At 47.4% G+C, this 13172-nt stretch overlaps 1 protein-coding gene across 1 annotated transcript in view; it reads right to left on the minus strand.

Annotated features, from left to right (window-relative positions):
• Window positions 1–13172, minus strand: part of TULP4 (TUB like protein 4) — a 175730-nt gene that overhangs the window by 34259 nt on the left and 128299 nt on the right. Inside the window, exons 4-5 of the mRNA XM_080806973.1 lie at window positions 8735–8915; window positions 6175–6309 (exon numbers count right to left, since the gene is read on the minus strand). Of these exons, the coding sequence (XP_080663099.1) occupies window positions 6175–6309; window positions 8735–8915 (316 nt within the window). The remainder of the gene's footprint in view (window positions 1–6174; window positions 6310–8734; window positions 8916–13172) is intronic.

The following is a 13172-nucleotide window of genomic DNA, read 5'->3' on the forward strand; positions in this document are numbered from 1 at the left end:
ACGCAGCAGAGCCAGGTCTAGAGGCCAGCAGCGCCGGGGCTCCGGCAGGTCACACGTGACCCTTTTCTTAGTCACGTCGCCTTCTGAGGTCACCAGAGCTCCCTGACTTCCTCGTGCGGTCCCCGGCACAAGGCGGCTCTCCGGACCCAGGGAGGCGAAAGCCTGCACACCAAGGGAGCCGCTGACAGGAGCCAGGGCCGAGGGAGCAGACGGCTGCGCGAAGGCATCTGCAGACGACCTCGGAGCGCAACAACTCTGCCATCGGACGGAGGGAAAGCACCAATAAAAAGAGATTCTTCCTTTTTCTTGCAAAAGGACACGAAGAAGGTTAAAGTACAAACCGGGAAATGAAAAATCACTTCAAAGAATCAACTAAATCTCCCGGTGAGTACGATGGAAAACATGACGAGAGGAGGAAGCTGGAGGATGTGTGCTCGGGAAGCCCACGGGGGCTCGGGGCTCCGCTGAGAAGCCGGCCGTGATCACCAGGCTGAAAAGACCTTCTCCGGGGGACAGTTCTTGGCAGCACAAGAAGTCAACAAGAGCAGCAGCTCACGCTGACAGGTACAGACAGACGACTGCGGCCCAGAGGCTGCCGCGGGTCAGGACCAAGCAGCACCGTGGCTCTGCGCAGGCGAAGAGGCTGGGCTCCCACTCGCGAGGCTCCTCTGCCAGCCCGCTCTGGTCAGGGGCAGTGACAGCCCTGTGACAGCCCTGCAGCACCCCTCTTGCTGGTGACTTAATTTAATAAGATTCTTTGAATTTTGCCACTCTGTGGTTTTTCCCAACAGAAAAGTGGGTTGCTGCCCCTGCAGGCCTGGCCTGGACATGCAGTCCATTCAGAAACTGCTAGAAGAGGAAAGGGTCTGCCCCCTACGCCGGCACCCTCGGTCCCCGCTAAGCCTGAGTCCACACGTCCCCAGAGAATGCAGTTATCAAGTTCTAGGGAGACAGCAGGGGTCCCCACAGGCAAGCCGTTCTTTAAAAGAGCACAAATTCCACGGGAACAACTCCACTTCTTGTTCTGCTGACAACACAACTGCACCATCAAGGCCTGCGGCCCCGTGACGTGCAGCATAAGCCAGTCCTGCTGCACACGATGGGCACACGGTCACCAGGGGAAATAGGTTTACTTAGAAAACCCTGACACAAAGAACTCAGGAGTGGGCACAAGAACGCAACACTGGAGACTGGTCAGTGTCAAGCAGGGGTGTGCGAGTACTTCCATGGGGGCTGAACTCCGAGGGCAGGAGTTCAAAATCCTTATAAATTACTACAGAGTGAAAGGAAAATTGCATATTTATTCACTATCTAGATTTTACTGGGATAAAGAAACAAGAACATAGAAATGTAGATGTGGTCAGGACAGACCTTTTCTATCCTAGAAAGTTTTTGTAAGCTATACCCATCTTACGTTAGACTAGAAAATAACCCCCAATACCTTTGTCCAATCTTTTGGTAATAATTTTATAATTTTTAAACCTTTAAAAACTTATTTTAAAATATAAGCCAGAAAAATGGGGCGCCTGGGTGGCTCAGTCAGTCAAACGTCTGCCTTCAGCTCCGGTCATGATCCCAGGGTCCTGGGATTAAGCCCCGTGTCATGTCGGGCTCCCTGCTCAGCGGGGAGCCTGCTTCTCCCTCTGCTTACCACTCCCCCTGCTTGTGCTCTCTCTGTCATATAAATAAATAAAATCTTTAAAAAAAAATTTCAGCCAGAAATAAAGAACTAATGCTTTATTTAGTAATGCTTTTTTTCACATTTCCTGAAGTTCTTGGCACAGCATCTCTAGGGATATGCGGAGTTCCAAGGCACAAAAGAGGTGCATCCTCCTAAAGTACCCATTTTTTGGTGATTCTTTTTTTAAGGTAATCTCTACTCCCAACGTGGGGCTCAAACTCACACTCCCGAGGTCAAGAGTCACATCCTCGACTGGCTAAGCCAGCCAGGAGCCCCTTTCTTAATGACTTTGAGGTGTTTGTGGAATTTTGGTCTCTCAAACATTGCACACACACAAAAAGTAACACAGTCCCACTGTTCTACTTTAGCCAGATAACCTTATGAATCTTTTTGATAAAAGCCTGGAGGGTCAAAATTTTACATGTATTATTAAGCAATGAGAAAATTCGGCACTTTTGTGTTAACAAGAGCCCCTCAGGTGCTGTTAGTGCTGGGTCCAAGAGAGGCAGCCAAGGATTAGTGGAGAAAGAACAGTGCTCTGACCAAACACCACATGTACTTGAGCTGCTGGCTAGAAGTCTGAAGTTCACAGGGGCCTCTGTCCCTTGGATGTCCATGTTGATGATTTATCATTTTACTAATCATTAGACATTGTGTACTTGCATTTGCGTACATGGATTGTGGGTTGAGAGGGAGAAGATAAGCACATGCACAAAGTAGGAAACTGTGTGATGGTAAAATAACACGTACATTTTTTTCTTTAATAACAGTGCTTCTTTTTTTTTCTTTAAAAACAGTGCTTCCAGTGAACATACTAAGGACAGAATATCAGCATGTACTCAGGCTGATGGCTACAATGTCTACCAGCCTGAACTACAGGAGTAGACAGGACTGCTGACCAAAACCCCTCTACCTCAAAATCAAAACCCCCCTCTTGAACTTCTCGGTGTGTTCTATGAAGTGACAAAAAGAGGAAATTCTGTAAAACAAAGAAACAAAGCCTAGAGGTTTCAATTCTTTGATCTTAAGACACATGTGGGGTGCAATGAACAGTGCCTTTGAGAGCTTGCCTTACCACAAGAGAGGAACTGGTTAGGCCAGAGAATTTCTGAGTACATCACTCAACTGCTTTTCCTTGAAGGGTAGGAGAATAGGACACTTCGAAATGTGCCACACTGAGATAAAAACTATTTTGAGCTAAAGGCAACTGAGAAGCAGCAGATACAAAGAAAGCTCTCTCCATCCTCCCCATCTGCCAAAATGCAGGATGTAAATTTGGGAGGGCCCCACCCCCCACTGCACCTCCTGACCATAAAGGATAGAAGTTAATCGCAGAGGACATCTCTAGACCCTTATCAGCCCACAGACAGAATCAGGAGAATCTACATGACAAACTTCAGGAATGAGCCTTATCTCCCACCAGATCCCCATATGCTTACCTTCCCACAGTCTGCTGCCCTAGAAACATCAAGCCTTTCCCTTTGTCTTGTCACTTCTCCAAAAAACATATTATTCTTTTGTTAACATACTATAACAGCCCAAGTTCTACCCACCCCTTTGAGTTACTCATCTCTGAACACTTCCACAGGTAAATGTAATGCACGTGTTAATATACTTGTTTCTTTTTCTCTCGTCAATCTGTCTTTTGTCAGTCTAACTTCTAGGGCCCCAGTCAGAGAACCCAAGATTTCTAGAGGCAAAAGTCTTTCCTCCCCTACATTGTCAAAGAAGAGTATAGTAACAAAGGGTAAAAACCCCCCAATAAGGTGAACTAATTTATGGTTCACTATGTGATAAACAGAAGTCCCCAAAGTTGGGATACTCTGCAGATTTTTCCTCAAGGCAGAATTTCCTCAGCAAATATCTGCAAAGCAAAATTACCCACCACCCTATGAATCTGCAAAGAAAGGTCTGACAGTTGTGGAGAAGAGGCTGGTCATGGGGACTGTGAGCTATTTGCCATTCTGTTATTTTGCAATGACATAAATTACAGCATTGGTGATAAATTAGAAAATATCACGAGTGATGTTAATTCACTAGAAAAGTTCTCTGATATTTCTTTCGAAACAGAAACAGACAAAGACTAGACCCTTTCAGTCCACTTTATATGACAAGCAACCGACTTGTCCACAATAGGATAGAATCCTGTGGATGGAGAAAGTTGCCACGTGGCATCTTGGCAGCTTTCTGGCTACCTCTTCCCAGTATTTATTAACATACCCCACAAAGCAGTGAACAAAAAAACAAATGAGTTAAAAAAAAATACTGCTGTTGATAATACAAGTAAGACCAAGTCCTCATAACATTCTGAAACCAAGACAAAGAGAAACTGCCTATACCCAGCCCCTATCACATGACATTGACTCACTTAAATTTCATCTAACTTCTTACAGTGAAGACGATTGTCCAAAAGCATGTCACTCATGAATGTGTAAGGTTGAAAATATTTTCATGTTAGATTTAGATTTCTAGTCAGGAAATGAAAAGAATGCTAAATTTGACTGTTTTTAGGATAAAACTCAAGTCAAAAACTTGCACATTTGGGAAGGTCACCCCGGATCACCTTCATAAGCCACCTCATATGTGTTCTTAATCTTCCAGCGCACACTTGGTGGGGATGTGTTAGAAGTACTACTCTAATACAATTTAGTTTGAAAGACAGAAAACAAACTAATGTGGCCAAGAAAGAAAAAAATAGTTTCCACAGGTAAGTAGGATGGCAAAGAATTGGAAAAATTTGCTATATGAAGAATACAGTGGAACCGAGTGGTAAGTATGCTATTTTCAGTCCTGATCAGAAAAAGGTCAGGACTCCAGATTAGAGGCAAGTTCTGATGAAATTAATAAACTTCGTTAAAGGTTTAAAAATAGTCTCTTTTTTTGTTTGTTTTTCAAGATTTTATTTATTTGAGAGGAAAAGGGCAGAGAGAGATGGAGAAGCAGACTCCCCACTGAGCAGGGAGCCCAACACAGGGCTGGATCCCAGGACCCCGAGATCATGACCTGAGCCGAAGGCAGACACTTAACTGACTGAGCCCCCCAGGGACCCCTGAAAACAGAATTTCTGATGAAGAAAAGTAGAGCTTGGATTACTAAATATATGTGAGAATTTCTGATGACCATCCCTGCATTTTAGCTCCACAAAGGTCACAACTTTCAGAAAAGAACACAGAAAAGAGCAAGGAATTTAAGTTCATCATCATCACATGCAAAAAATACTTATTCAGCTTCTAAAGGAGCCCATTTGTGGAATAAAGAGGGACTTCTACATAGTTCATGTCCCTCAGGAGTTTATAGGGTAAATAATTCCTTACAATTACAGTTTTGAAACAGCAAAATGGGACACCCATAAAAGGGAGCAGAACTTCTAAAAATATTCTATAGTTCTGAGGTGGCTGGGTGGCTCAGTCAATTAAGCCACTGCCTTTGGCTCAGGTCATGATCCCAGAGTCTTGGGATTGAGCCCCACATCTGGCTCTCCCTCTGCCCTTCCTCCAACTCATGTTCTCTCTCTCTCTCTCTCTAATGAATAAAATCTTTTTAAAAATTCTATAGTTTCAAAATAGAATTATTAAGTGCTTGGGTGTGTACAGACAGGTATGATGCATTCCAGGCAATCAACGGTTAAGTGTATGGACATGAGTCTCCCTCTCCCTGTGACTCATGAATAATTCAGACAAGAAGCACATGACAGGACTCTCTGGTCTGAGGGCCAGTCCTGAATGACAGCAGGGAGTTGAACTGCAGGTTCTGGTTGGCCCTTTACCTCTCATTCAGATTAGAGTGAATAATCCCCTTTAACTTGAGACCAGAGGCAGTCCAGAAATTTCTACATTGCACCATTTAATCCTGAAGACAGAGAACCGTTTTCCCAAAGAACTCATCAGGGCCGCAAAATGAGTAAATATTCTCAAACCGCAAAATTTGGCAAACACCAAATGCCCACGGACAGTGATTTTTCTCACGAGATAATAGATTTCATAACATCTGTCAGGAAAGTGTCGGTACTCGGCGGCTGATGTTTTACATCAGTGTCTCAGTCTGGCAACTGTGGAAGCTCTACAGTCTGCTGAGGTAACTTCACCACGCACCCATCAGCTCCTTAATAAGCCTCAAAATAACAGCGGCCGCTGCGAAGCTGCGCCGCGCATGGTCCGCCGCCTCAGGAACAGCAGGTGCTGAGGCCCGATGCTGTCCAGACAGAGAACGTCAGCCAGAGGCAAACACCACACTCCTGAGAAAGACCACTCTTGTCAGAGTAGGGGAAGAACAGAAAGCCGAAGACGAACCCCTCCTCGCGATAAGCCTGGGTATGGACTTGGCAGGTAAGCAGAGGAGGGGAGGAAATGGCCTTCATTCACAGACTCCGTGAAGCCTGGAAGAGGTCACTGCAGGGGGACGGGGATGGATAAGGACTGGGCGTAGGACCCCCCTGCAGGGCAAACGCACACCGGGCCGGGTGGGGGTCTGGGGTCCCCCGCGGCGTTCCGTACCTTTCAGCCCCGAGCGGATGACAGTAGGAGACAAGTCATCGTAGTTGTTCATTAAGCTGATGTCCCCCGAGGTGAAGCTGACGGTGAGCAGTGGCTTGACGTTCTGCACCGGGATGGGATACGCTGCTGGTCCATCTGCAGGGACAAAAGTGCCGAGTGAGGAGCAGGCAAGGTGCACGTGACCCCCATCCGGGCGCGCGGCTGCAGTCCTGCGGACGGCCTGCCACTGCAGATCGGACTCTGGGCCAGGCGGTCCCCGAAGACGGCCGCGTTCTGTACCGCTCGGAACCTACACGAGACCGTCAGAGGGTCGCTTGCCAGAGAAGTCTGGAATGAGAAGAAGGACGGGGACAGCTAGCCCTGGAGGCAGCAAGGGGGGTACCCTAGGCTCTGTTTTATGGTGGCGAGAATATGTGTGAAAAGATTATTAACTTGTGTGTTAATGTGTCATGTTTCTAAGGATGTGTAAACATCAATTATTGTAATGTCGTATAATGTGGAAGGATGGTCAAAGAGGGATGAAAATGATTTCTTAATTCTGACCCAATGCATGAAGAAAAGTTGCTTTTCAACACCAATGCTCTTTCACTGAACATTTTAGGAAATGAGGAGACATAGCAGCCACTCTGAGTCCTTTGTTCAGTTTTTATCATAACAGACCCCAAATGTGGAGAACGGCCAGGGCTGGATGTGGCTCATAAAGAATTCTGCTACATCTGCAGTGCACAGCCAGTATAAAGAAAATTCAGCCTTGGAAGTTCAAGGAGTACTCATGGATGTTAAGGAAACGCCGTGATGGGGCATGTTCTGGATTTTTTCCACGTTATTTCAAAAGTAAAAGTTGGTCCCCCCCACAGGCCAGAATAAATCAAGGTCCCCGGAGGCCTCACACCCATGCTGGGTTCATCCCCCATAGCCATCCACCCAGAGTGGATGGGCCTGACATCCCCAGGCTCACCCCCAACTCGGCCCTGCCTGTGGATGACCCTCAGTTGTTACTTTCCTTGGCTTCACTTTAAGATGCTGTAGGTACCCACCTCTATGCTCAAATTCCCTGGGCCACCAAGAAAAACTCTTCTCTAGGTGAAAGGCAAACCCCAGCCACTTCCAAACTGCCCCATGGCTCATGTTAGAGTAGCAGCCAGGGACTAAATTCTATTCTCGGACTTATTCTGAACCTGCTTCACAAACTTGGCCTCTGGATCTTGTTTCTTCCCATAATACATGGAACTGAGTAAACCCACTTTCACTCTAGTGAAGTTCTGTTTTAAAAGTACGCTGAAAAGTATCCAATGTTGTAAGACACTGACTTTATTACTATGAGGCTGGAGAAATGATCAACACTTCCCCCAGGGTTACGGTCCTAGCAGGAAAGGGTACGATGACTTCTCAAATGGAAGTCCTCTTTCTACCCCCACCCCCAGTCCCACCCATCCTGAAACAGCGCCCCCCATCTACAGTTTCTCTCCTGTACAAACATCGTCTTCTCCCTACACGAATGACTGAACGAGCATGTGTCTGTCTCTGGGAAGTACCACGTACTGTGTCACATCTGGGACAGGAGACAAAATGAGAGCACTCCAAGTACCAATGGAGGCAGATGCTGTTGGGGGACAAAATTAAAGCATAGTCTCGAGACCAGCCCTTCACAGGATGAATATGCCCACGGTCAGAGGAAAGGGGAGAAACCGTCCCGGCCATCATGGGCACTCAGCGAGCAGCGTGGACGCGGCTATCCAGGCTGAGGGCGGAAGTCCTGGAGCAGTCTGGCCATGTCTAGTCTGCCACAATTCATAACATATTTTCCCTTAAAAAAAGAGGGACGGAGTCCTGGGGAAGAGCCAAAGCCGTGAGTAGGCCAGTGCTAAATGCTACTGTAGATGATGGCCAGCCTGGACGCTAACGGCTTCTTCTGCTTTTGTGTGGATGTGTGTGCTGGGGGGAGGGGAGCTCTTACACATTTGAGGGATAAAAGATACTGCAAAGGCGAAGGAGGCCAGATTCTGAAATTACCCCAAAAGCCTGAAACCATTCCCTGCCGCGGTTAAAAAAACTGGATGCCAATGGGTCCGGTCTAACCCCACTGTGAGGCTTATGGGGGGAAGACAAGTTCTTCCAAGCTGCAAAATGAAGTTTTCCCCCAAGATAAAGAAGATGGGGCACGGACAGCAGCCCAGCGTCCTGGTCTGCATCCCAGCAGAGCTAATCCTTCCTTGCACAGCCGAAGCTGTGGGCTTTAAGGACCCTGGGACGTGGGACACCACAGACGAAGCTGCAGTAACAGCACAGCGGTTCTCATCCCAGCTCTCGGGCTTCCCGCTGAGCAGCGAAGCCGCGCAACACCCTAGGGACAGGGGCAGGGTCACGGCACATCTAGTGAAACCTAAGCCCATGGAGTCTTCTCAGCCTGCGCTGAGACTCCGGGAAAAGGGAAGGCAGAGGGGAGACCGCAGAGTCAAGGCCCGGACGTTCCGCCACCTGCGCCGCGCGTCCCCAGACCCCTTCCCAGGGGTGAGGGTGCTGTGCGTGCGTTCCCCCGCCCCCCGCCCTCGCTGGCTACCTTGGGGCGGGGAGTAGTCGTCCGAGTCGGTGTCGCTCTCGCTGCTGTCCTCCACCAGGAAGGCAGGGTAGTTCCAGGACATGCTGAGGATGCCGTCGGACTCGTGCAGGAGAACGTGGGCCAGCATCCTGCCGTGGCAGTCCATGACGATCACCTGCCCATCAGCCGTGCCGAACAGCACCTGCGAGCAAGGACCGGCACCCCTGACGGACGCGCAGATGCACTGCAGTCCTGGCAAACCTCGTCACCCCAACTTGTTCAGAAGGACAGAATGTATTTAGGACTGAGAAAACAGTCCAGTTCTGGTGAACTACCAGAAACTTAGCTGGTTATTATTGCAAGAATTTTAGTCCTCTAGCACTGAAATGTGACTGATGGCAAAAGAAACACATCTGTCATACTGTGTGGACATATACAAACAATACCAGCAAAATCACTGCCTCACTTCTTGTGGGTTGTTTTTGTTTGCATGCTTGGGTTTTCTGGTTGGAGAACAAGGGTTAAAGAAGATGATATTTATTTTTCTTGGAAAAAAAAAAGGCAGCAGCAAAGGTTCAGAAAGGATTTCACAAATTTAGAAGAAACACTTCAGCTTTCAGTTTGACAAAAGAGAAAATATATTTGGTTATATAAGCAGCTTATCTAACCACATTTGGAAAGAAGATACTCCTGAAATCGTTTGTCTAATGTTCTATTTAACTAAGAATAATATCAGTATTAATGTATTAATTAGTAATTAATGTTATAATGTACTAACAGTATTAACGCAGTCACTGAGTGTTCGCGCGCACTACGCTAAGAGCTTTACCTCGTGTATTGTCAAAACAGTCTTGGGAGTTAAGTTCCAGCACTGTCGATATGGAGCTCAGCTAGGCTGACACCTCGGTGTGCGGAGCACTGCTGCCCAGAATTCCCATCACTTCACCTGGCCCTGGAGCACATGCTCAGGAACATGCCATGGCCAGAGTTAAAGCAGAGGAAGGGCCAAGAAAGGGTTACGCCCAGCCCCCAGCCCCCCATCAGGGCAGCAGAGGAGCGCCTCACAGCTTCTAGAAGCCCCCGACAGGAGTTGTGTCCTCTAGCTGGTTCATGCACGGATGATACTAAGGGGATGAACCAAGGGGAACCTCGGCAACATGGCAAGCAGGATCTTGTAGAGAATATACCATGTTCTCTTCTGCTTTGGGTGGTGGGCTCCGTAGCTTCTGTACCTGTTGGCATTTAAAATGTTACATCTTTTGTGTTTCCTGAGATCTGTGCATCCATCAGCAAGGACTGCCAAAGGCACACAAATCCTCTCCATTCTACAGACGCAGAAACAGCCTGAGCAGTCAGGGCGGCTGACCAGGCCGTTAAGCGGTCTATCCTACTGCAAGGCCGGGATCTACACACAGGGAAAGTTACTTAGGGCTTGTTAGGTCCTTGCCTCTTTTTGCTGTTAACATTTTGTCATTAAGCTCTTTGGGGGCAAAGACTGTCCACGGCTGTCCCCCTGGTACCTAACAGCTTTGGGCACAGAGACCACTTAACAGTACTTCTTGTTAAATGAAGTAAAGTCAGTGACCATCAAAAGGCATTTTTAGGGACATAAATCCTGATGATTAAGACAGATCAACCGCAAGGGAAGTTATATTTAAGTAGTAAAAAGCTCACAGAATTTACCGAGCTGTTTTAGAATACACTGTCCATCAAATATTCCTTTAAACAGGTCTACATTTCAATGACTGAAAACTTAAAAAAAAAAAAAGGCTAAATCGGTTTTCTGCAGAGGCAGTGAGGAATCTGTTACTACACTTGTCTTAAAGAAGAAACACACAAATCACAAACTACTAGGAACACAACGGAACCTTTTAGAAGACGACGAATCTCTGGCTGCTAGTGGAGAAAGGAAGCAGCAGGCAGCGCGCCACAGAGACCTCCCGAGGCACCGACACAGAGGGACGGGGCGCCGGGGCTGGGGTCTGGCGTGCTAAAGCAGGAAGTTTTCACCGGGGATAAAGACGGGCCAGGACTTCTCGTAACTTCAACCGAAACGTACAATTTATACATTTTTTTAAAGATATTATTTATTTATTTGAGAGGTGGCAGGGCGGGGAGAGGCACTCCCGGCTGAGCAGGGAGCCCCATGTGGGACTCCATCCCAGGACCCTGAGATCACGACCTGAGCCGAAGGGCAACGCTTCACTGACTGAGGCCCCGAGGTGCCCCTAATTTATACATTTCAGAAGGAAAAGACATGTGGCAGCCTCGCTCTAAGGCCAGTGTCACGGGCGATGTCCCCAGGAAGCAGGCTGTTTCTGTCCCCCTTTCCACATCCTCCCTCATTCCTCAAGTGTGTTTTGAAGAGCAGCCACGTACCTTGGTGCTGGGTGAAGGGGTTATTTCATCATTTACGACGGCCGTTTCCTACAAAGACAGCGCACGAGCAGGCCACGGCCGGCAGTTACTCTCCACAAGGACTCCCGATTGCTGATACGGATCAATCCCAAACCCCTTCCAGCCCCTCCTGCTCCAGGGCCGCATTACTCTACAGTCTTCCACCGGCGCAATCCCCACCGCTCCTGTACTTCACTGTGCCATTATTTGATTTCTGTCTGACTTCTACGCTAGCCTGTAACCTTTTTGGGACATGGCCAATGTGTGCTCTGCTCACTACAACCTCCCCAGGGCCTGTCCCAGTAGATGACACGTGGCAGTAACTATTTGTGAAGGGAGGGAAGAAATGCTTCTGCATGGAACTATCCGTTGAGCAACACGCTCACATTTTTCCATTTTAGAGAAGAACAGATACCAGACAGTAGAACAGACAGCTAATTTCTGAATAAAGGCTGGGTGATTTAGTGAGGCATCAGTGTTCAACATTACACGAAAGCCAGCCCCCAAATTCTCCACCATGAATCAATCCCAGCTACAGCTCTCCTGGGAAGATAATGCATTATTAAGATCAGGAGGAAGGGAAAAAGCAGCACCAGCAGTCTAGTTGTCAAGCAATGATGGAGGAAGTTACTCTGTTTGGGAACAAGTACGTCACAGATAACTGAAGAACACTGATATGACATGAAATCAGATTTTTAAAAATCTCCTCTGTTTCAAGTTCCTTTCATGCCTAATCACTTCCAATGAGACAAAGCCTATGCGAGCAAAGGACTTTAAGAGAACAAGAAAGAAAAGTCCAACAATAATGATACACAAATAGGCACATGCATCAATCTCTGCTTCTACTCCCCCATTCTGGAGCTGTCGACGGGCTGGTGGCGGCTCCTCCTTCCCAGCTCTGTCTCTTCTAAGCTTGGCCCTCGGCTGTCTTCCCTCTCTAGATCACAGTTGCATCCATGGCCTCAAAGGCCCAGTCAGGGCTGACTCCCTGCTCAGGCCTCTTCCCTACACTCCAGACTCCCACATCTGATATTTCTTACCTGCCACCTACCCCTGGATGTGCCAAAGGCCCTTCAGAACCAACATGTTCCAGATGAAACGCAGGACTTTATCCTTTCCCCAGCAACACCCCCAACCCCCTGCCCACACACAGAACCAGGTCCTCTTACAGCAAAGCAAAACTGTGACTTGTGTTTTATCTCCAATGTCCAGTACGGGGTCTGGTACAGAAAGGAACTCAGACATCATGCATGAAGGCTTTGGGGACCCACCACACAGAATTATTCTCACATTTTGGGGGGGATTATTCTCACTTTAACCTGAGCTCCTTACTACTCTCAACTTTGCTGTGTTTTCGCATGCCTCTCTTTCCCATTAATCCACGAGCTTCTCAAGGGCAGGCCTGCACCCCAAGTTGTCACATGCTGCCTGTCACAAGCAGATCCTTAGGGACTACTAGTAAATGTATCTGTGCCCAAACTTCAGCCTTTGCCCTAAGTCTTCCTGCAAATGAAGCAAAAGCTTCTTTCTTTTTTAAACTATAAACCAATGCCCAAATCCTCCTATAAAACTGGCCTCCAAAATACTTCCAAGAATGGATGAAGTAAATTTCTGTCTCCTATTTTTCCTGCTATCTTCTCTTTTGGATTGCAGGCTTCACATGGGGCTGGGACAACACGCCCTCTGTCCTGCGTACACCGAGAACCAAACAGGCTGGTGGAAAGCTGCGGGCCCTCAGGCCACCCATTCAATGGCTGTCCCTCATTGCAGGCAGCGTTCAATATCAGTGCACCCCATTCTAAACGATTTTTAGATGTAATTATTTAAAAATGTAACAGAATTAATACCAGTAATTTAAAATGAGCCAAACCACGAGCCAAAGGTGGTATAGGAAGAAAATGTAAAATCATTCAGAACATTTACGTTTGGAACCAGTGATAATATCTCATCAGTACTTTTATTTTTGGAGACCGGTATTCTGGTATTCATCTATATTTTTGAATATAGACCATATTGGGAAATTTCAACTATAAAAATACACGCTCCTATAAACATTCATCTC

This window comes from Martes martes (genome assembly GCF_963455335.1).
Source record: "Martes martes genome assembly, chromosome: 6".
Lineage (NCBI taxonomy): Eukaryota > Metazoa > Chordata > Mammalia > Carnivora > Mustelidae > Martes > Martes martes.